This window comes from Patella vulgata, chromosome 3 (genome assembly GCF_932274485.2).
Source record: "Patella vulgata chromosome 3, xgPatVulg1.2, whole genome shotgun sequence".
Classification (NCBI taxonomy): domain Eukaryota; kingdom Metazoa; phylum Mollusca; class Gastropoda; family Patellidae; genus Patella; species Patella vulgata.
This window is the reverse complement of record NC_065881.2, coordinates 87,709,844-87,733,705: the sequence shown is the minus strand read 5'-3', so window position 1 is coordinate 87,733,705 and position 23,862 is coordinate 87,709,844. Positions and strand designations below refer to the sequence as shown.

The window sequence follows — 23,862 nt, the reverse complement described above, 5'->3', positions numbered from 1 at the left end:
ATCTGATTGTTGTCCTGATAAAATGTCCATCATAGCATGTCCGTCTTTATTTATCTGGATGTGTGTAGTACCAATTCATTCATTTATTCCAATCAGAGATGTAAATAACAAGTTCTACTTCGTCTATACCAGTCTCATTGTTTCCATCAAGCTTCATTAAGTTGTCAATATGAATAGTCTATATCAGTCTAATTGTTTGATCTAAGCTTTATTAAGTTGTCAATATGAACGGCTGATTCCGTCAATGAACGGCTGTAAAATAGCGCCTGATAACTATTGAAAATCGAAACGTCGTTGCTGTTACTGATTTAGGAATGTTGCAAAGTATAGGCCTATCCGTGTCAAAGTATAGGCCTATACATGTCAAGTTTTCAGTGGGTTGTCCTTCATGCACCAGTTTGTAAAACGTTTGCTGTATACTATATTGTCGAGTTTACGTCTAAACCAGAATATCGACCCCGAGAATATAAATTAATATTTAAATATGTTTATCAGTAAATCAAACGATTATAGTTGAAATTAAAATGACCTAACAGTAGTGGTGTCAATGGTGTAAAGCCAAAGTGTCAAAGATCGGGGGGGGGGGGGGTATCAATATAAAGGGAAGCAACTCCATTTAATACAATTACTTATTCATTTGACCAACAGCCGACAACACCCAGAATTTGGACAGGTAGCCGTGGGGGGAAACCGGAGGACCCGGAGAAAAGACATGAGGTCGGACAGGCGACCCTATTCCTTGTCACGTACAACCAGGGGATCGAAACCACGCCAGTTGACTCAATGACAAACTTTATGATACAGCACGCACGTTCTAACCATTCGCCCCCCCCCCCCCCCATAAAATATATTAATTATATTAATAATGATATATATTGCGGCATGACATATAATTTTTTATTGTCTGGTCACGTTGAATATGCGAGATAAGACATCGATACTTATAAAAGATACAAATATGGTTACATACCTTCTTTTTCTTAATCCAACCAGTTTTGAAGAAATGTTTCACATCACTGATAAAGGTGTATGAATGGTATACAGATTTATATTAGCAATCGTCTTAAGACGAGTTCAGAGAAAACAAAAACTAACAAAATACAACTAGATCTTACAAAAAAAATAGACCATAACGAAAAAAGAACCAGAATATAATGAAATAACTGTTTTATGGTTTAGTATACATAGAAGTAGAAATGACAGAGTTTTCTAAATCATGATCAACTTTCTCTGCCAACACCGAGCTCCTCATCAAAACAGACCAACTCAACAGTTTATTATGGTATAAATCATTAAGGGAATTTAGTTAAACAATTGATTTCTCTAGAATACACATGGACTGACAGGTTTGATTCAACCATAGCTCCTTTAAAACATCAAGTATCAGGTTTATACTGTCCGTTTAAAAGAGGTATATACTGTCCGCTTAAAGCATATGTATAAATGGTCCGCTTAAAGAGGGTTTACACTGTACGTTTAAATACGACCGCTAAATATATTGCACAATAAAGGGAGAGTTTCCCATGGTTACCCCTAGTTAGTGACGGAGGCAGGGTATTTGATTTGGAGGTCCAACTCCGAGATTTAATATCAAATTTCATCATCAACAACATCGTCAAACACACATTTCAAATTTTATAATCAACAACATTGCCATAGCAACAGTTCAAATTTCATCATCTACAACATCGCCATAGAAACAGTTCAAATTTCATCATCAAAAATATAGCCATAGAAACATTTCAAATTTCATCATTTACAACATCGCCATACAAACAGTTTCAAATTTTTACACTTCACGTTTCATAGAATCATACTAATAAATGTAATTTTGTATACTGTTATTTAGTGTGAGCGGGGTGGGTGTTAGAGACCCACATCTAGATCCGCCATTGTTAGCCTGACGACCTGTGGTATGATAAACAACTTCCAACAGTAAGTTCTTGGGTTTTTTTTAACAACTTCCAACAGAAAGTCATTGATTTCAAACAGCTTCTATCAGTAAGTCATTGATTCCAAACAACTTCCATCAACAAGCCACTGATTTTAAACAACATCCATCAGCAAGACTGATTTTAAACAACATCCATCAGCAAGACTCTGATTTTAAACAGCTTCCATCAGCAAACCACTGATTTTAAACTGTTTCCATCAATAAGTCATTGATTACAAACAGCTTCCATCAGTAAGTCATTGATTTTAAAAAGCTTCAACCAGAAATCTATTTTTAAAACTTGAACTTTTTGGGTTATTGTCTTTAGTTAACTTGTTCATGGTAACAACTTCAAACAGTGAATCATTCTTTTTAAAACTTGAACTTTTTAGTTAATTTGTTTTTCATTTAAATATTTCTGCTCGGACACTGAACACGTCCATATAAAAACTGGCGTCATTATAGGACACGATTAAAAACATGGCGCCAAGAAAGACACAGTGAGCGATAAAATAGTTATACCATATGACTGTCATGGTAAAGCATATCAAACAAAACAACCAGTTGAATATATTATATATTAACAATCGCCATCTGAAAAATACAAAATACTGTAATAGAATTATTATTATTATTAGGCAGTGAAATCAAAATGGCCACCTGGTTACATTAATTCCTAGAGTCGTTGGATGGCCTAATGGTTAACGCGTGCACGTTGTATCATAAGGTCTGTCATTGAGTCAAAGGCGTGGTTTCGATTCCCCGCTTTTATGTGATAAGGCGCAGGGACGCCTTTCCAACATCGTGGGTTTTCTCTGGGTCCTCCGGTTTACTCCTACAGCTAAAGTCGTAACGCGCAAGCGAATTATTGAAATAAAATTGAACTATATGTTAGTCCCGAATTGACCTAGTTTGTGTCGAGTGGACGTTAAACCCCATTTCTACGCTGATTACCAATGAATTTAGTGCAAAAGTTATTTATAGTCTTTTCCCTCCTTTTCACCTGTTGCATGATGATTTTTTAAAGACTTTTTGGTGTAGAATCGAAGAAAAGGATTTGAATATATTTTTATATTGTCTGTCAGGTTTTGGTGAATATTCATGATTTTGGGGCGGAAGGATACGAGAGTTTGGTCAAGTTGAAATGTAGGACCGACATTGCATGTTTAAAAGTATGGCTACTTTCAGTTTGTGTATGTCAAGTTTTCCATAGTAAAGTTCATATCTGGTTTTAAACAAGGGATTGACACATGTTGCTCCATCTTTGGTAGAAAGGGTTCAACCCAATAAAAATTTAGGGAAAAGTTAGAGACGAGAATTAGCAATGGAGAAGTTATTCGTGCACTGTGGGCAAATATAGAACGGTCGGTTACTGAATTTGAAATATGGGAGATAACTCTAATGAGGTCAGTGAACCAGCGTATTACTCACTCACCCACCGTGGTTTCTAACGGTTCTGAGTGGCAAACAAAGGGTAAGCTGGTTGATAACACATTTATTCTTTACCAAGACCAATGAACGGCAATGTCATCCATAGTTGATCTATGTCTATTTCATTTCACCTGATGACTATCAGGAATATTTTATAGGAAACATTATAGACATTACGTACAAATTTATTCCACAGATATACGCGCGAGTATATTCAATATATATAGTGCACAAATCTACGTATAAATATATTCCACAAATATCCGTGCTAGTATATTCCACAAATATCAGGAAACCGTAAAAAGATGGTTTGCCAGTAAACTTGAGTGAATAATTTATCAATAAAATACTATTCTGCTCCGACTGGGCTAAAGAAGACGGGAATACGCGATACACTGTGCTATGAGGGATATTTTTCCCAGAGTTACGACCTACTTTTATGTCGCGTTCAATACCAAGGGTTGTTATACATGCACCTAATGTGTACACGAGATCGTGGTTTTTGTCCCATCCGAACGAATATACGATGTCCAAATCACTGTAGCCACCCTCTCTCTCTCCCTTCCTCCCTTTCTCTCTCTCTCTCTCTCTCTCTCTCCCTCCCTCCTCCCTCCCCCTCTCTCTCTCTCTCTCTCTCTCTCTCTAGATACAAACAAACTCTGGTAAATGATTCCGGGAGTTTATTCTACGGCCCTGTCAGGACTCCAGGAGTTTATTCTACGGCCTTGTCAATTTCCCCGAGGTCCCACGGCCTTGTCAGAACCCCAGCGTTCATTTTACGGCTATTTCAGTAGTCTGGGGGTCCTATAAATTGTCCCTTGTCAAACCCTTTATCCTACTCCACCGCTGACAAGGGGGGAACCTTGAACTTTCTAGGTCAATAATGGGAATGAACACGGGACTTCAAGGATAATGAAACGTTTAGTCACTGAGTCACCGCGGCTTCCACGAGGCTTACACGAAGGAGAAGTGATACTGAGTGTTACTTACACAAAAGAGAAGTGATATTGGGTGTTACTTACACGAAGAAGTGATACTGAGTGTTACTTACACGAAGAAGTGATACTCAGTATTATTTACACAGAAAAGAAGCGATACTGGGTGTTACTCACGCGAAAGAGAAGAGGTACTGAGTGTTACTTACAAGGAAGAGAAGTGATATTGAGTGTTACTTACACGAAAGAGAAGTGATACTGGATGTTACTTACACAAAAGAGAGTAGAGCTGGTAATAGATGGATATAAACCGAGGTAGTTTTATCGATACAGTGTAAAACTAAAGAATTCCTGAATACTACCATCGCCCACACCATGGGTCCATTAGCCAACGCAAACACTACAATAAATCATTCAGCTTGATGTGGTGCCACCCTGAAACAGATAATAAACAGTTCAGCTTAATGTGGTGCCATCCTGAAACAAATAATAAACAGCTATATTATGTTCAATAATAAAATGTCATCCAACCAGCGGTTGCCAGCCAAGATACGCCCACGGTGTGCAAGAGATGGATAAAGAACAAGCTATTTTTTAGTACAATCAGAAGCAATAATCCGGGAAGTTATGTTCCGAAATGCGCGAATATGGAAAGTGACTGAGATTTTGCTTTGTGATATAAAGATATTTTAAGGTTCATCAAAATCTTTTTAAAATTTTGATCTCTAGAGGGTCCACAACCTTCGTATTACATACTTTTACACAATTTGCGTACAAGGAGCGGTCATTGTATCGGGCAGTTTCCTTTCGATTCGAACTCAACCTTCATTTTTGTGTAACGGTGATATATAGCGTATAGTTGTTCGTATTGGAAGAAAAACCAAGGTCCCGTGTACATATTGGCGTGTAGGTAAAAGATTCCTTGGCAGTTGGAAATCGTAGTACGAGTAGGACGTAGCAACGTTGTCAGGACAAAATTTCCCTCAGGTGTATGTCCGTCTTCCTTGACCCAGTCGGTGAAGAACAGTAGGACGTTAAACTCCATTTCATTTCATGTATTACAATTTCATAAACAGAAATAATAAGAGAAGTTTCTATAAAAAAACCTTTTCCCTGTACTCACCATATAAAGGAATACCACATTATGTTTCCATAGTAACAGAAATCTATCAAAAAATATTGCCATTTATAACCCCTGAAAATAAACATATACATATAAAACTCTCATTTAAAAGGGGATAAATATATTTCTCTGGAACCTTATACTATAAAATGAAATGAAATGGGGTTTAACGTCCTGTACAGTGTGCTATGAAGGAAAGTGTCACGGGTTCTTTTACGTGCACGCCAATTTGTACACGGGACCTCGGTTTTTCTTCCCATTCGAACGACTATTAAGTTGTGCACTACATGAGCTGTCATTTCATTTTTACTATCAATATTACAAGGAAAGGGAAATAACTCCGGAATGATTCCTGAAAAGACAAACAAAGAAATGAAAGGAAATGGGGTTTAACGTCCTACTGTTCAGCGCCTACTGTTCTGGGCTAATGAAGACGGGCATACGCCATACAGTGTGCTATGAGGGAAATTTTGCCCGAGCAGCAGCACTATCGCCTACTATTATATCGAATTCCAACTGCCAATGGATCTTTTACGTGCATTCCAATTTATACACGGGACCTCGGTTTTTCGTCTCATCCGAAGGACTAGACAGCTGTCCTTGTCAGGCCCTCCTTTCTGCACCACTGACAAGGGGAAACCACGTCGGAAAATCCCGATGAAGTTTCTCGGCCAATGCAGGGATCGAACACCCGACCTCCAGGCTAGCGAGCCAGCGTCTAACCCAACTAGCCACCGTGGCTCGCCTATCTCATCCTTGAATTTGACGAAGCTCAGAAATAATCTGTCTATTGTACAGTCTAGAATGACCATGGTAAAAAATATCTACAGTTTTATAGTTTACAAATATTAATCACGATTCTTATGTGGGGTGGGGGAGTGTGTGGGCTAGTCGTTTAACGCGTGTGCGTGAAACCATAAGGTCTGTCATTGACTCAAGTGGCGTGGTTTCGATTTCCACGCTTGTATGTGACAACGAGTAAGGTTGCCTGGCGGATCTCGCGGATTTTCTCCTGGTCCTCCTGTTCGTTCGTTGGTTCCTGTAGTTTTACGTCCACTTCCACCAAGGGTGATATCGTAGACAAGTGTTTCCTAAGAAACTTGCCAGAGGAAGCCACAAAAATAGGCTTGATCCAGCTTATTTTGTGTAAAACACGATATATTTCATCCATATGCTTAATACTCCTATAGAATAATAGAAATAAAATTAAACCGAAATTACCTGGTTTGTGCCGAATGGAGGTTAAACCAACGGGTGTAGTAATGGTATAATAATATATTAGAGGTGGTACGAAGTGTTCTAGACTTACCAATATATGATAATTCTGATGAGTAGTAGAATAGGTGTAGTAATGGTATAATAATATGGTAATAACCATTGAACAGAGAAGAGACCGTGAACCAGTATAACTATAGTGGTTAGAGATATCACATACACCAATTTCTCTTGTATACGTTTCTTCTTTAATAACTAATAAAATATAACCTGTTATAGCAAGAACGTTCTTTAATAGCTAATAAAATAAAACCTGTTATAGCAAGAACGTTCAGCTCTTTATCTAAATCTTAAATAATTATTACATATTATTATTATTAGAGATAATTCAATTCAAAGTCTGAAAGTAGCCCATAATGTCTAAACTGTTCATATCAATATAAGGCTGATAATGTTATTCAGGGTTAGTTAACTCTGAAAGGAGAGAGAGAGAGAGAGAGAGAGAGAGGGGGGGGGGTTAACGTCCATTCGACACAAACTAGGTCATTTCGGGATCAACATATGGTTTAATTTTTTTATTTCAATAATTCGCTTGCGCGTAGGGGTCTTTAGCAGTGGGAGGAAACCGGAGAAGAAAACTCACGAGGTTGGACAGGCGACCCTACTCCTTGTCACGTACAACCGGGGATTCTAAACCAAGCCAGTTGACTCAATGACAGGCTTTATGATACAGCGCGCACGTGCTAATCATTCGGCCATCCAAGCCTCCTCTCTGAAAGGAAAGGAAATGAAATGAAATGAAATTTGGGTTTAACGTCCTACTGTTCTGCTCCGACTGGGCTAAAGAAGACGAGCATAGGCCCAGACAGCGACACTAGCTACGGCCTTCGAATTCCAACTGCCAAGGTATCTTTTAGGTTCATGTCAATGTGTATACTAGACAGCTTTCCTTGTCAGGCCCTCCGTCCTGCACCACTGACAAAGAGAAGCCAAGCCGGAAAATCCCGATGGACTTTCTCCGCCAATACCGGGATCGAACCCGCAACCTCCAGACTAGCGATCCAGCGTCTTACATACTTAGTCACCTTGTCTCCAACTCTGAAAGGTATTTTACAAACCACTGTTAAAATTCAATAGGATTGTTCGTCTCTCAACATATATCAATGTTACCTGTAGAGCGAATAAAAAACAAATATTTCACCTCTACAAATCGTCCAACTTCTGAATCCAGTTTCTTCCTGGGTTCCTCTTCTTCCTTTTTACACGAATCTCTTTCATCCTGGATTTTGATTTCCTTATAATCACCATTCGTATACACTTGGTCATTTCTATCAAATAATAACAATAGTCATACATTTGGTCACTTCTATCAAATAATAACAATAGTCATACACTTGGTCATTTCTATCAAATAATAACAATAATGGGGAGATGAGCCGATGACAAAATTAAATGAAATGGGGTTTAGCGTCCTATATTTCTGCTTTATTGTAGCTAATGAAGACGGGCATAAAGTATGACATTCAGTATGCTATGAGAGAAATTTGGACCGGTTAGCGACACTACGGCCTACTTTTATATTGAATTACAAGTTCTTTTGCACTGCCACGGGTTCTTTTGCACAACAATGACTTGCCGCTGATCCTTGTCAGGCCCTCCATCCCGCACCATTGACAAGGGGAAAGAATGTCGAAAGATCGAACAGCGTCCAACCCACTGAGCCAGCGCGGTTTTCTTGTCGATTACATTATATATCGATCGATAATTATATAATTGGGTTATCGGCGTACATTGGTATTTGTCCATAACTGGACATGTTTACCAATATTTGGATCGAGATTCAATTTTACATAATTTCTAAGAAGACCGATTTTAATCTTGTGAGAGGTTTTTGGACACCAGCCGCGTTATTTCAAACGAACGACACCAATCCGTTGCGTGTGGTAGCGACAGATCTAAAACTTACGACCGAATGTCGTATTACGCAAGATTAAGTAACGGTTACGCAAATATAATCTGATTTCTGCGCAGCTCAGATGAAAGCGTCTGTATTTATCCAAAGTGAACCATAAACATTTCAAGACGCACGTGGTGGCAGAACTTGAGATTTAAATGATTTGAAAATAAATTGTTCAATAATAAGACAAACATGCGGACACGACGTTAAACGCCATTTTATTCCAGGGCCCTTATTCACGAAAACTTAAACTAAGATACAATCGAAATTTTAAGAAATACTGCAATTCGATTGGCTGACCAGTAAAATCAATTTGCCTATATCCAATGAAGTTGCAGTATTTCTTAAAATTTCGGTTGTAAGTTTTCGTGAATAAGGGCCCAGTATACTTACAGAATATTGGAGACTGTTTTAACTACATTTGAGTTACATGTTATCACCGTATCTGTTGTTTTAACACCATTTGAGTTACATGTTATCACTGTATCTGTTGTTTTAACACCATTTGAGTTACATGTTATCACTGTATCTGTTGTTTTAACACCATTTGAGTTACATGTTATCACTGTATCTGTTGTTTTAACACCATTTGAGTTACATGTTATCACTGTATCTGTTGTTTTAACACCATTTGAGTTACATGTTATCACTGTATCTGTTGTTTTAACACCATTTGAGTTACATGTTATCACTGTATCTGTTGTTTTAACACCATTTGAGTTACATGTTATCACCGTATCTGTTGTTTTAACACCATTTGAGTTACATGTTATCAACGTATCTGTTGTTTTAACACCATTTGAGTTCCATGTTATCAACGTATCTGTTGTTTTAACACCATTTGAGTTCCATGTTATCAACGTATCTGTTGTTTTAACATTAGTAATATTATTCTTCACACATCTGTTTCTGTCGGGATCTTTTGATTCATCCATTCCTGTATAATATACACACTGATAATTATACTATCAAAGCTGAAAGTTAGACGACAATGACAGACAAATACATAAGGTGGGACGGTTTTGAATCTTTCAATTTCATGAACTAAAATTAAATGTAGTTTGACATATTATTTGAAAAGGGGGATTGAGGGCTGGGGTGGGGAGACGGATTTTTAGTCAAGTGGCGTGGTTTCGATTGCCCGCTTGTACGTGACAAAGAGTAGGGTCGCCTGTCCAACCTCGTGGAAATTCTCCTAGTCCCCCGGTGTTCTCCCATTGCTAAAGAACCCCACGCGCACGCGAATTATTGATATAAAATTGAATATGTTAGTCCTGTAATGACCTAGTTTGTGTCGAGTGGACGTTAAACCCCATTTCTTCCACTCCCCTACTTGAAGATGGGCATACGTCACGTGCTGTGTGACGGTGACGTTTTTACCGATTTCCAACTGTCAACGGTTCTGCTCCGACTGGGCTAATGAAGACGGGCATACGTCATACAGTGGGCTATGAGGGAAATTTTGCTCGTACAGCGGTGATAATGCCTATACTCTTATATCGAATTCGAACTGCCAAGGGATCTTTTACGGTCACTCCAATGTGTACACCGGACCTGTTTTTCGTTCCATCCGAACGACTATACAGGCCCTCTGTTCTGCGTCACTGACAAGTCACAAAGGGAACCTCCGGGTTAGCGAGCCAACTTCTAAAGGCTACCTCATTTTATTATTCAATCTACAATGATGTGTATAAACAACGCTATTATTGTCGTTTAACTAATCTATTATTACGTTGAAATGAAATGGGGTTTAACGTCTGAACCAACCTGGATAAGCCCTCCAGTGTAATTCAAGGGACTTTTTGCCCGGGCAGTGGTCTTTCCGCCATGTCGAATTCCAATTATCAAGGATCCTATTTTACATGGGATTTAGATTTTCCGTCCTATACGAGTGACTAGACACTGTTCCTTGTCAGCCCTTCCGTCATACACCATTTGATAAGGGGAACCACGAAAAACCAGGATCGAACCCGGGATCCATCGCTTATTAAGCCAGTGCCCTACTCACTACGCCACAATAATGAAAGTATCATCATAGTCCAAAGAGCAAATTTTAGTATATCATTTGTTGCTGAAGAAAGAATGAGTGTCATCCTTATAAGACATAAAGAGGTAGATTTCACAAATTAAAAACGTAGCATGTTAATAAATTCAGAAGTAGTATATCCATATAAGTGTTTTTAATTAGAATGAGTGTCATTTAAAAAAATAAGCGTCTTTTTTATATTTGGTTCAGTACAATTAATTAACATTTCTCTGTCAAAACTTCAGTTTCTTCGTAATAATAAAAGTGAATTGAGTGAATTCTAAACTGTTTATCTGTCAAATTTCCTGGTTTCGAGTCCAAGCTTTCAGTAAAGGGCTCGGGGCGAAGGAGTAGGATCGCCTGTCTAACCTCGTGGGTTTTCTCCGGTGTCCGCTGTTCGAGACTGAAATTAAAGAGTACCATACTGGTACAAGCCTGCGATCGAAAAGAAACTTGACTCAAATGACACTGACATAACTTTTAACCATAAAGCGCATGTACATATTACCTAATTCTATGTTTATTTAGTATTATGACAGTTCCTGTGTCGTCTTGACAACCAGATAATTTACACCTGTATTATTATGAAACAGACAATATGTATGTAATCTTACCTGCAACCTAGCTTACCATCTTGAGAACTGTGTATATATATATCACCTGTATGTAGTATAGAATATCAACCGTGACCACTAGTGATATACAAGTTTACACTATATATTGACCTATATATACCCAACTTGTAAACAAGTGTTACACTGGATCGATATCAGCCATTCCACACTATCAGAACATCAAATCAAAAATTAAAATCACAAAATTATTTTGTTTTTCCAACATCATTTGTATTCTAATATCACCCCCTTAAATTATGCAATATATCATCCTATAATAATAACATTTTCTATAAATATTGGCCACCTGCAGTCCTTGACCTCAAATGGTAAGTATGACATAAACATGATATTATGGAATAAAAATGAATTATCCCTGGAATATTCTATTATAATTTGGGTCAATTTTGACCAAACAAGATCAAAAAGGTCATTGTCCACTCAGTTCAAGAAATCTGTCGATGAGTGAACCTGATCCCCAATTTTTCTGCATCCGAAAACAACCTAATTTCGATGGTCACACGAGTCACAAAAGTGAGTATATTTCTTTTATAGCACCTTTTAAAATAACTTTATTATTTGACAAATATTAATGATAAATAAGCATACGAAGCTGAATATCTGAATGCATTTTTGTAATGCTATCTCTTTTTTCCATTGCAAAAAAACTACTTAAAGTCGTGTCACGCGAGTCACGCTAATTGTTCTACCGAGTCACGCTAATTGTTCAACTTAACCTTTCTTTTAGCAACTATAGAACAGTAATTTAATTTGTTATACTGCTTGTGTCATGTTTTCGTTCTAAAACTAATTTCTTGTTTTATTTCCAGGATGTCACTGACAGCTGCAGAACGCCAAAAACGACGTCGAGACAAACTGAAGAAAAGTGGAGAATATTCGAAATACAAGGCTAGAATTGCTGAATATTCCAGGAATCACAGGCTAAAACTTACGACAGAGTTAGAAAATGAAAGTGAAAGAAACAGAAAACTAATAATAGATGAAAAAAGGAGGAAAGACAGAGCACGACAGGCTTTATGCAGGCAGAGAAAAATGGATTGTCCCCTTTCCGGTACTAGTTCTAGTAGTCCTCAGGTGTGCAAGAGATGGATAAAGAACAAGCTATTTTTTAGTACAATCAGAAGCAATAATCCGGGAAGTTATGTTCCGAAATGCGCGAATATGGAAAGTGACTGAGATTTTGCTTTGTGATATAAAGATATTTTAAGGTTCATCAAAATCTTTTTAAAATTTTGATCTCTAGAGGGTCCACAACCTTCGTATTACATACTTTTACACAATTTGCGTACAAGGAGCGGTCATTGTATCGGGCAGTTTCCTTTCGATTCGAACTCAACCTTCATTTTTGTGTAACGGTGATATATAGCGTATAGTTGTTCGTATTGGAAGAAATACCAAGGTCCCGTGTACATATTGGCGTGTAGGTAAAAGATTCCTTGGCAGTTGGAAATCGTAGTACGAGTAGGACGTAGCAACGCTGTCAGGACAAAATTTCCCTCAGGTGTATGTCCGTCTTCCTTGACCCAGTCGGTGAAGAACAGTAGGACGTTAAACTCCATTTCATTTCATAAACAGAAATAATAAGAGAAGTTTCTATAAAAACCTTTTCCCTGTACTCACCATATAAAGGAATACCACATTATGTTTCCATAGTAACAGAAATCTATCAAAAAATATTGCCATTTATAACCCCTGAAAATAAACATATACATATAAAACTCTCATTTAAAAGGGATAAATATATTTCTCTGGAACCTTATAATAGAAAATGAAATGAAATGGGGTTTAACGCCCCACTGTACAGTGTGCTATAAAGGGAATTGTCAAGGGATCTTTTACGTGCACGCCAATGTGTACACGGGACCTCGATTTTTCTTCCCATTCGAACAACTATTAAGTTGTAGACTACATGAGCTGTCATATCATTTTTACTATCAATATTACAAGGGAAGGGAAATAACTCCGGAATGATTCCAGAAAACACAAACAAGATGTCGCCTTTATCTGATGAAGCTCAGAAATAATCTGTCTTTTGTACAGTCTAGAACGAACAGGGTAAAAAATATCTACAGTTTTATAATTTACAAATATTAACCATGACTCTTATGTGGGGTGGGAGATTGTGGGGTCTAGTCGTTTAACGCGTGTGCGTGAAACCATAAGGTCTGTCATTGAGTCAAGTGGCGTGGTTTCGATTCCCACGCTTGTATGTGACAAGGAGTAAGGTTGCCTGGCCAATCTCGTGGATTTTCTCCGGGTCCTCCTGTTCGTTCGTTGGTTCCTGTAGTTTTACGTCCACTTCCACCAAAGGTGATATCGTAGACAAGTGTTTCCTACGAAACTTGCCAGAGGAAGCTACAAAAATAGGCTTGATCCAGCTTATTTTGTGTAAAACACGATATATTTCATCCATATGCTTAATACTCCTATAGAATAATAGAAATAAAATTAAACCGAAATTACCTGGTTTGTGCCGAATGGGGGTTAAACCAACGGGTGTAGTAGTGGTATAATAATATATTAGAGGTGGTACGAAGTGTTCTAGACTTACCAATATATGATAATTCTGATGAGTAGTAGAATAGGTGTAGTAATGGTGTTATAATATATTAGAGGTGGTACGAAGTGTTCTAGACTTACCAATATATGATAATTCTGATGAGTAGTAGAATAGGTGTAGTAATGGTATAATAATATGGTAATAACCATTGAACAGAGAAGAGACCGTGAACCAGTATAACTATAGTGGTTAGAGATATCACATACACCAATTTCTCTTGTATACTTTTCTTCTTTAATAACTAATAAAATATAACCTGTTATAGCAAGAACGTTCTTTAATAACTAATACAATATACAGTTTAATAATTCTTAAAATATAACCTGTTATAGCAAGAACGTTCTTTAATAGCTAATAAAATATAACCTGTTATAGCAAGAACCTTCTTTAATAATTCTTAAAATATAACCTGTTATAGCAAGAACATTCAGCTCTTTATCTAAATCTTACATAATTATTACATATTATTATTATTAGAGATAATTCAATTCAAAGTCTGAAAATATTATGAAAGAGGTAAATCTGCCTATTGCAGGTTTTTCTTTAGGCCTTAAATGTTGTATAAATTAATAATTAGGCATTAATAAACTTATCCAGACCATAATCAACTCTAGATGGCATCGCTGGCGTGTGATATTTAGCGGATTGGAATACATATTTTTAAAATAATTAAACGTAAAAATGGATAATCGAGACTTTGTCTTTTATAGTACCGACTTTAGTAATGATGATCGAGACTAGTCTAAAATTCAAAAGCTAATATCATGGTTCAGAGTGGAGCAATTTGACTGAAATTTTCAGCATATTCTATTTACGTTATCTATTTTTTTCACTATTATAGCGAGAACAGCCAATTCTTTATCTAATCCTCCATAATGCCCTTTTAAGTGTTCATATATCAATGGGGTTTACTGTTCTACTCCGACTGGGCTGATGGGTATACGCCATACAGTGTGCTATGAGGAAAATTCTGCCTAGACAGCGGCGCTGCAGCCTACTCTTATATCGAATTCCAATTTCCAACGTGTATACGGGACTTCTGTTTTTTGTCCTATCCGAACAACTAGGCAGATGTCCTTGCCAGGTCCTCTGTCCTTCACCCGATCAACTTTCTCGGACAATACCGGGATCGAACCCGCGACCTCCAGACTAGCGAGCCAGCGTCTTACTCACTTAATCACCGTTTCTCCAACTCTGAAAGGGATTTTCCAAACCACTGTTAAAATTCAATAGGATTGTTCGTCTCTGAACATATATCAATGTTACCTGTAGAGCGAATAAAAAACAAATAGTTCACCTCTACAAATCGTCCAACTTCTGAATCCAGTTTCTTCCTGGGTTCCTCTTCTTCCTTTTTACACGAATCTCTTTCATCCTGGATTTTGATTTCCTTATAATCACCATTCGTATACACTTGGTCATTTCTATCAAATAATAACAATAGTCATACACTTGGTCACTTCTATCAAATAATAACAATAGTCATACACTTGGTCACTTCTATCAAATAATAACAATAGTCATACACTTGGTTATTTCTATCAAATAATAACAATAATGGGGAGATGAGCCGATAACAAAATTAAATGAAATGGGGTTTAGCGTCCTATATTTCTGCTTTATTGTAGCTAATGAAGACGGGCATAAAGTATGACATTCAGTGTGCTACGAGAGAAATTTTGACAGGTTAGCGACACTACGGCCCACTCTTATATTGAATTACAGGTTCTTTTGCACTGCCACGGGTTCTTTTGCACAGCAATGACTTGACGCTGATCCTTGTCAGGCCCTCCATCCCGCACCATTGACAAGGGGAAAGAATGTCGAAAGATCGAACAGCGTCCAACCCACTGACCCACCGCGGTTTTCTTATCGATTACATTATGTATCGATCGTTAATTATATAATTGTGTTATCAGCGTACATTGGTATTTATCCATAACTGGAAATGTTTACCAATATTTTGACCGAGATTCAATTTTAGATTATTTCTAAGAAGGCCGATTTTAATCTTGGGAGAGATTTTTGGACTTACTCCAGCCGCGGTATTTCAAACGAACGACACCAATCCGTTGCGTGCAATAGCGACAGATCTAAAACCTACGACCGAATGTCGTATTACGCCAGATGAAATATCGGTTACGCAAATATAATCTGATTTCTCAGCAGATCAGAGACCGTAAAGCTCAGATGAAAGAGTTGGTATTGGTCCAAGTGCACCATAAACATTTCAAGACGCACGTGACGACAGAACTTGAGATTTAAATGATTTGAAAATAAAATGATTCAATAAATTTACAATTTACGATCCCTTGAAGACAAACATGCGGACACGACGTTAAACCCCATTTTATTCCAGTATTGGCCTACTTACAGAATATTGGAGACCGTTTTAACACCATTTGAATAACATGTTATCACCGTATCTGTTGTTTTAACATTGATGTTATTATTCTTCACACATCTGTTTCTGTCGGGATCTTTCGATTTATCCATTCCTGTATAATATACACAGTGATAATTGTCCAATCAAAGCTGAAAGTTAAACAACTGTACCTTATAATGCCAGACAAATTAATAAGGGGGAACGGGTTTAAATCTTACAGAATGAAAATGAAATGGAATGGGGTTTAACGTCTTACTGTTCTGCTCTGAACTTGAGTTAATGAAGACGGGCATACGTCATACAGTGTGCTATGAGGGAAATTTTGCCCGTGCAGCGGTGATAATGCCTACTCTTATATCGAATTCCAATGTGTACACATGACCTCTATACAGGCCCTTTGTTCTACGTCACTGACAAAGGGGAACATCCAAGTTAACGAGCCAATGTCTAACTCAATGAGTCACCGCGCCTCTTCGGGTTATTCATGTAACATATTATATTTATGACTATTGGTATATTTTAATATAAACATATGGGCTGGTATATTTTAATATATAAACATGAATAGGCCTATGACTGATATATTAACGTGTAGGCAATCTACCGTATCTAGTTTTATTATACAACACTGTATATCTTATATAGGCTATCTGATCTTATTATTCAATCTACAACACCGTCTATACACCTCATAGTAAACACAGCTATTATTGTCTTTTAACTAACCTATTATTACGTTGAAATGAAATATCATAGGTCTGAACCAACCGGGATAAGCCCTCCAGTCCAGTGTAATTTAAGGGACATTTTGTGCCCGTGCAGTGGTCTTTCAGCCATGTCGAATTCCAATTATCAAGCATCCTATGGTATTTTACGTGGGATTTAGTTGTTCTGTCCTATACGAGTGACTAGGCGCTGTTCCTTTTCAGACCTTTCGTCATACACCATTGATAAGGGGAACCACGAAAAACCATGATCGAACCAGGTACCCCTCGGTTATTAATCCAGCGCCCTAATCACTGCACCACAATAATGGAAGTATCATCATAGTCCAAAAAGCAAATTTTATTATCTCAATTGTTGGGCGAAGAACGAAGGAGTGTCATTTAGAAAAAAACCCAAAACATTTAAGTGTGTATTTTTATATTTGGGTCAGTTTAATTAATGAACATTTCTGGGTCAGAAATCAAAAATCCAGTTGTTTATGTGTAAACTTGAGTTTCTTTGTAATAAAACAAGTAAATTGGGTGAATTCTAAACTGTTTGATGATAATTAACACTAATTTTGTATTATCATACATAATGTAATAATTCAACGTCGTCTAACACGTTTAATTTAGACCATAAGGTCTGTCATTGAATCAAGTGGCATGGGTTCGATTCCAAGCTTTTAGACAAGGACTCAGGGGCGAAGGAGTAGGATCGCCTGCCTAACCTCGTGGGTTACTCCGGTTTCCGCTGCTCTAGACCGCTACACACAAGCGAAATACTGAAATTAAAGAGTACCGTACTGGTACAAGCCTGTGATCAGTGCGATCGAAAAGAAACTTGACTCAAATGACACTTACATAACTTCTGACCATAAAGCGCATGTACATATTACCTAATTCTATGTTTATTGTGTATTATAACAGTTCCTGTGTCGTCTTGACAACCAGGTAATTTACACCTGTATTATTATAAAACAGACAATATGTATGTAATCTTACCTGCAACCTAGCTTACCGTCTTGAGAACTGTGTATATATATATCACCTGTATGTAGTATAGAATATCAACCGTGACCACTAGTGATATACAAGTTAATACTATATATTGACCTATATATACCCAACTTGTAAACAAGTGTTACACTGGATCGATACACAGTGTGTCACATCACTTATTATCCTCCCTAATATCAGACTAGCCATTTTACTTATTATTCCCCTTAGCTATTTCACTTTTTATTCTCCCTAATGTCACACTAGCTATTTCACTTTTTATCCTCCATTTATCAGCCATTTCAGATATTATCCATCTTATTATCGCACTAAATAATATGAAAAATATAAAAAATAAAAGTTTAGCAAATTTAAAACAACCACATGTCAGACTAGCCATTTCAATTATTATCGTTAAGGGCATTAAATAAATTGTGTATTATTATTATTATTATTATTATATAGCGTTCTGCTTTCGGATGTATTCAGAGATGCTTTACAATATTAAAAATATGATACGTACATAAATATAAATAAACTATCAAAAATAAAAATAGTTTAGCGAAATTGAAGCAATAACATGAGTAAATGAGACATTAATTTTAAGAGAAAACAAGGCGAGTAAATTGATTTTAGAACAATATTATACGATTAGCTTTCCGAAACAAATACTTTGTGCAGCCGAATAGGTAGAGTTTAAATTCACCCTGGCCCTGGCCCAGTTGCAAGCGACTCCCAATAACTGTGAGGGAGACAGAGGGAGAGTTAGTCATTTTGGGACTAACTCGGAGAAAACCCTAGATTTTGTCACGTACATGCAGGGAATCGAAGCATGCCACTTGACTGAATGACAGAGTTAGAGGACGTAAAACCCAATTACAATTTAATTTGCGTTTCATAATAATAATAATAATAATATCTTTATTTTTAAAGGTGAAAAATTAGGCTTAAAGCCTGTTTACAATTGTGCCCTTTATAACAAAGAAATGAAAAAGACAGTAACAGAACAAGACACTTAACAAATACTCACACACAAAACATTCAAATATATACTGATAAGCTAAATAGTTTAACTTCAAAACTAAAAGTAATATATAGGTAATATGTAGTAAGTAGTTGATATATTAAATATAGGCTACAGGTTAAGAAGAAGATATAACATGCCTAGTGATATTTTTCTTAAATAAATGAAGATTTTTAATATTTTTAAGTGAATATGGGAGAGAATTCCAAAGCGCTGTACCTCTATATTGTAAACTACATTTAAATATTTCATTATTAGGTCTACAGATAGAAAGTCTATTATTGAGAGATGAATATGGAGTGGTGTTATAATGAAAAGTATTATATAAATATGATGGACAAAGTTTATGGATGATTTTATAAACAAAAATATATTTGTTAATTAAAAGTCTTTGATAAATAGTTTAAAGATTTAAGGATGAAGATAAAAATTGATAATTAGATGAGAAGGAATGATCAGAGATAGGTCTATTGTAAATTAATTTAAAGGATAATTTTTGAAGTCTCTCAAGTTTAGATATAGATGTAATTGAACAAGAGTCCCAAATAGTGGAGCAATAATTAATATGAGATTGAATATGAGCAAAATAGAACAATTTAAGTACTTCAGTAGGAAGCAACTGCTTAGATAAATGATCAACATGGGGAGACCAAGTGAAATTTTCATCAAAAATGATGCCTAAAAGTTTAAATGTAGAGACATTTTCTAAAGGTGAATTATTTATGTGAATTTGAAATTTTGTTGAAAGTAATTTACGCCTTGAAGAAGGTGTAATACTCATTGTTTTAGTTTTGGTTTCATTAATTACCATGTCATTTGTGGAACACCAATTTTGAATAATAGAAGTTTCATTTTGCAGTGTGGTAATTAATGAAGTAACATCAGAAGATGAGGAATAGACAGTAGTATCATCAGCAAATAAATCATTATTAACATGTAAATGTAAAGGTAGATCATTAATAAATAAATTAAATAACAAAGGACCAAGGATTGAACCTTGGGGAACACCTTGAGTTATCATAGCAGGGGCAGAATAAGTTTGTCCAATACTGGTACATTGTTGTCTATTATATAAATAGGAAGTTAACAATTTAATAAGAGTATAAGATAAATCATATAATTTCAGTTTTTGAAGTAGAAGATTATGATTAACTAAATCAAAGGCTTTGCGAAAATCAATAAATACCATACCTGTATACAGTTTATTATTAATAGCATGATAAATGTTATCAGAAATTGGCCTATAATTACTTTGATCATTTTTAGCACCAGATTTATAGAATGGTACAACTTTAGCATGTTTGAGAGAAGAAGGAAACATTTCTGGTGGATGACACGTGTGAGGTGCCCAAGTTTTAATTTCCAAAACAAAAAACAGAACTTCAAAGATTTGGCATACGGTAGGCTACATTTTGCTTTTAATTATATAAGCATGCAATGTCATTGGTTCATTGGATCTTCGGTCTTCGGCTGTTTCCATACCAATTACGCCTACCATACCGTATTGATTATTCAAAAGTTCATATCTAGATTTTAATCTAACAAGACATTGTTTACACAGGCACTTACTGTTAAAATTTACCTACCATTTCAATTTCCCTTGTATCATGCCATTCTGACTAACTTATAATTTTTAAATAGTAGTGTCAGGAATCCGATTGACCGTTACACGCTGAGAGGTCAATGGCCTTCGTGTTTACATTTTATTGCATTCGGATAACACCGTATTTCTCCATGTGAACCAGGGATACTACTGTCCAATTTATATATCTTCAATGTCTACCAGTATTAGGAATTATTTTTACTGATAGACATAGATAAAGAGTCTATGTCTGATTACAGAATTATAAACAACTTTATATATATTAATTATTATTATCATTATTATCTCAAAATTATTCGTGTTGCCGATTGCACATCTTGTCCCGATGTTTCGAATGAATTTCTGGATTTAGCTGCGTGACTTTTCTAAATAAAGGTAAGTAACTCTAGCTATTTAAAATTAGTATGAATCGGACCAAACGTTATTTTTATAAAGTTATTCATTGTTAAATCAAATGATTCTTCTATGCATAAAGAGAAGAGCGCGCGTGTGTGTGGGGGGGGGGGGAGGGGGGGGTCTGTATGCACATCAAATACAACCGAAATTAATTAGGTCATTTCGCAATGGGAATACACAGGCGATACGGCATCGCGGATGCTTCCATGTAGCCGCCTCGAGATATTACGTTACGTTGCCCTTCTTTTGTGATGCCCTTCTTTCGTGATGCTCTTCTATCGTGATACCCTTCTTTAGTCATGCTCTTCTTTCGTGATACCCTTCTTTCGCGATACCCTTCTTCCGTGATGTCCTTCTTTTGTGATACCCTTCTTTCGTGAAGTCCTTGTTTTGTGATACCCTCTTTTGTGATGCTCTTCTTTCGTGATACCCTTCTTTCGTGATGTCCTTCTTTCGTCATGTCCTTCTTTTGTGATACCCTTCTTTCGTGATGTTCTTCTTTCGTTATAAACTTCTTTCGTGATACCCTTTTTTCGTGATGCTCTTCTTTCGTGATACCCTTCTTTCGTGATGTCCTTCTTTCGTGATACCCTTCTTTCGTGATGCCCTTCTTTCGTAATACCCGTATTTATTATGATAATAAAAGGGATGACCCAGGAGTCATAACTAAAGATGTCAACCAACAGAAGATTTGGGAGTTCATTTTCAGTAAAATAGACTGTCGTTTTTCTTTGTAATAATTCTAATTAGTATGCCACGGCAGTTTAAATAACAATATCAACCCACAGCAAAAGAAACACCTGGGATTGTTATTCAACCCATGAATCTTGAAGAACAACCCAGCTTGAATCGTGGAGTTATAATCATGAAGAACAACTCAGCTTGAATCGTAGAGTTAAAATCATGAAGAACAACCAAGCTTGAATCGTAGAGTTATAATCATAATAACTGATAGCAGCCCTTGTAATGATAATATGGAGGATGCATCAGCAGTCTAAAATAAACAACACCCAAAAGCGGAATAAAATCAATCCGCCAAAAGGGTCGGATTTATGTCGGGTGATGGGTCTACAACCAGATACACCATGTAAAAGCGGACACCTAATTAAACACACATTGTGCAAGCGCTAAATCTGCCAATTGCAGGTCTTTCTTTACGCCTGAAATGTTATCTAAATTATTAATTAGACTTTAATTAACCTATCCAGACTATAATCAACTCTCCAGGTCATCGCTAGCCTGTGATATTTACTGAATTAGAACCCGATCTGCTGCTGCTGATTGAATCAAAAATTGGATAATCGAAACTATGTTGGGCTAGACCCAAAATTAAATCGCTAAATTCTCGGTTCGAAGTGGATCAATTTGACTGAAATTTTCAGCAAATTCCCTTTCCATTATCTAGTATTTAACTATTATAGTGAGAACTGTCAGTTCTTTATCTAATCTCCCATAATTTATTTTTAATAAATTAATTCCACAATAATTTTTTACCATAAATATTTTATTTATATATTTTATATTATATTACAAAAGCGACATATAAATTGTATTTATGTCAGTGGTATTCACATAAAATCATCGTCTGTCTCAATTACACCTACCGATAAAAACACCCTGTCACATGACACAGTGGTTGTTGATTGATTGACAGGTTGTAGTCTGGATCAAATTACTGAGGAGGAGGAGGTGTCTTTATTCCGTCATCAATTACATGGTGACGTCATACATACCGACAGTGTGCTCTGTTTCCTGAATGGAGAACGTTAGATCGGAGACAGTCTTGCACTTATGACGTCACAATGTGTATTGTGCGTTGGGGTATGGGTAAGGGTTAGGCTTGGCCCAGGGTTAGGGTTAGCGCTAGCCCTATTTATATCTGGATACTTTAACGAAATCTGCAGGTCCTAACCCACAATCCACATAATTTGTGCTAAATGCCTTAAACTGGACTTCAGCAGAATATAAAACATTGTCTCCGCCGCCGTGCACACACCCATACACCCCCCACACACACACACACACACACACACACACGCACGCGCACACACACACGTGATGTATTCATACGTTTGTCACAGTTTTTAACTGGACTTCAACAGAATATAAAACATATTCAGTATTTATAATTATATACACAGTAAAAATAACATCTCCATTTTATACACCATCAAGTTATATATCTAATATTGTTTTATAGTTAGTATATATACATAGAATTCTATGTTCAAGTTAAATGTTTAATATTGTTTTATAGTTAGTATATATGATTTAATATTTTATACACCATCAACAGACTAGAACCACCGGGTGACTGTATCGCTATCTATTATATTAAAGTGTGATAATGTAAGATCTTTGTTGTGTTGTTGGTAGATGTACTGTAGATATAACCAATATAACCATCATACTCTACACCATACTTCTTTCTATACTCATTCAGTATCATCTTCTCTAATTTATCCACTGTTTGATCTCTACTTATACTTATATTCATCTTATACAGACCACTGTAAATACAGGTAAATATATATTATAATACTTATATCATACAGGGAAATATATATTATAATACTGTAAATAAAGGTAAATATAATATATTGTCAGTTTAATTAGCAAGTGAATAAAGACCATGTTTCTACTTACAAGCTGTAGTATAGTATAGTAAGTTCAATCATATCATCTTTTTCTTTAATTATATTTTTATTTGTTTTCTTGACTCCTGTTTTAACTTCCAGAACTTTCTTTATATCTCTTCCCTGGCTGTCAACCATCAGGACTAACATAATATAAACAGAAATTACGATAATAAGACTTGTGACGTAATTGTGACTTGTGACATAATGGTGTCTCGTGACGTAATCGGCGTCAAAGCCTCGTTATTACCGTAAATAGATGAGAGAACGCTAGATCAGAGACGGTACTGAACATATGA

The 23,862-nt window shown here is 36.3% G+C and overlaps 1 protein-coding gene across 2 annotated transcripts; it reads right to left on the bottom strand.

Moving 5' to 3' along the window:
- Window positions 1-895: 895 nt before the first annotated feature.
- LOC126814273 (uncharacterized) lies at window positions 896-17,986 on the bottom strand. Of its 2 annotated transcripts, XM_056099491.1 has the most exons (7): window positions 17,911-17,981; window positions 8,988-9,531; window positions 7,839-7,965; window positions 6,732-6,892; window positions 5,423-5,494; window positions 4,573-4,776; window positions 896-2,527 (listed from the first exon to the last, which is right to left on the bottom strand). In XM_056099491.1, the coding sequence occupies exons 2-6, from the start codon at window positions 9,527-9,529 to the stop codon at window positions 4,761-4,763; spliced, it is 918 nt and encodes a 305-aa protein (XP_055955466.1). In that variant the 5' UTR covers window positions 9,530-9,531; window positions 17,911-17,981; the 3' UTR covers window positions 896-2,527; window positions 4,573-4,760. The 2 variants fall into 2 exon arrangements, 1 of the variants encoding a protein (XP_055955466.1); XR_008787504.1 differs by lacking the exons at window positions 896-2,527; window positions 4,573-4,776; window positions 5,423-5,494; ... (1 more) ...; window positions 7,839-7,965; window positions 8,988-9,531 and adding exons at window positions 12,875-12,947; window positions 13,896-14,056; window positions 15,113-15,239; window positions 16,190-16,313 and having other exon boundaries at window positions 17,911-17,986.
- Between the last annotated feature and the right edge of the window lie 5,876 nt (window positions 17,987-23,862).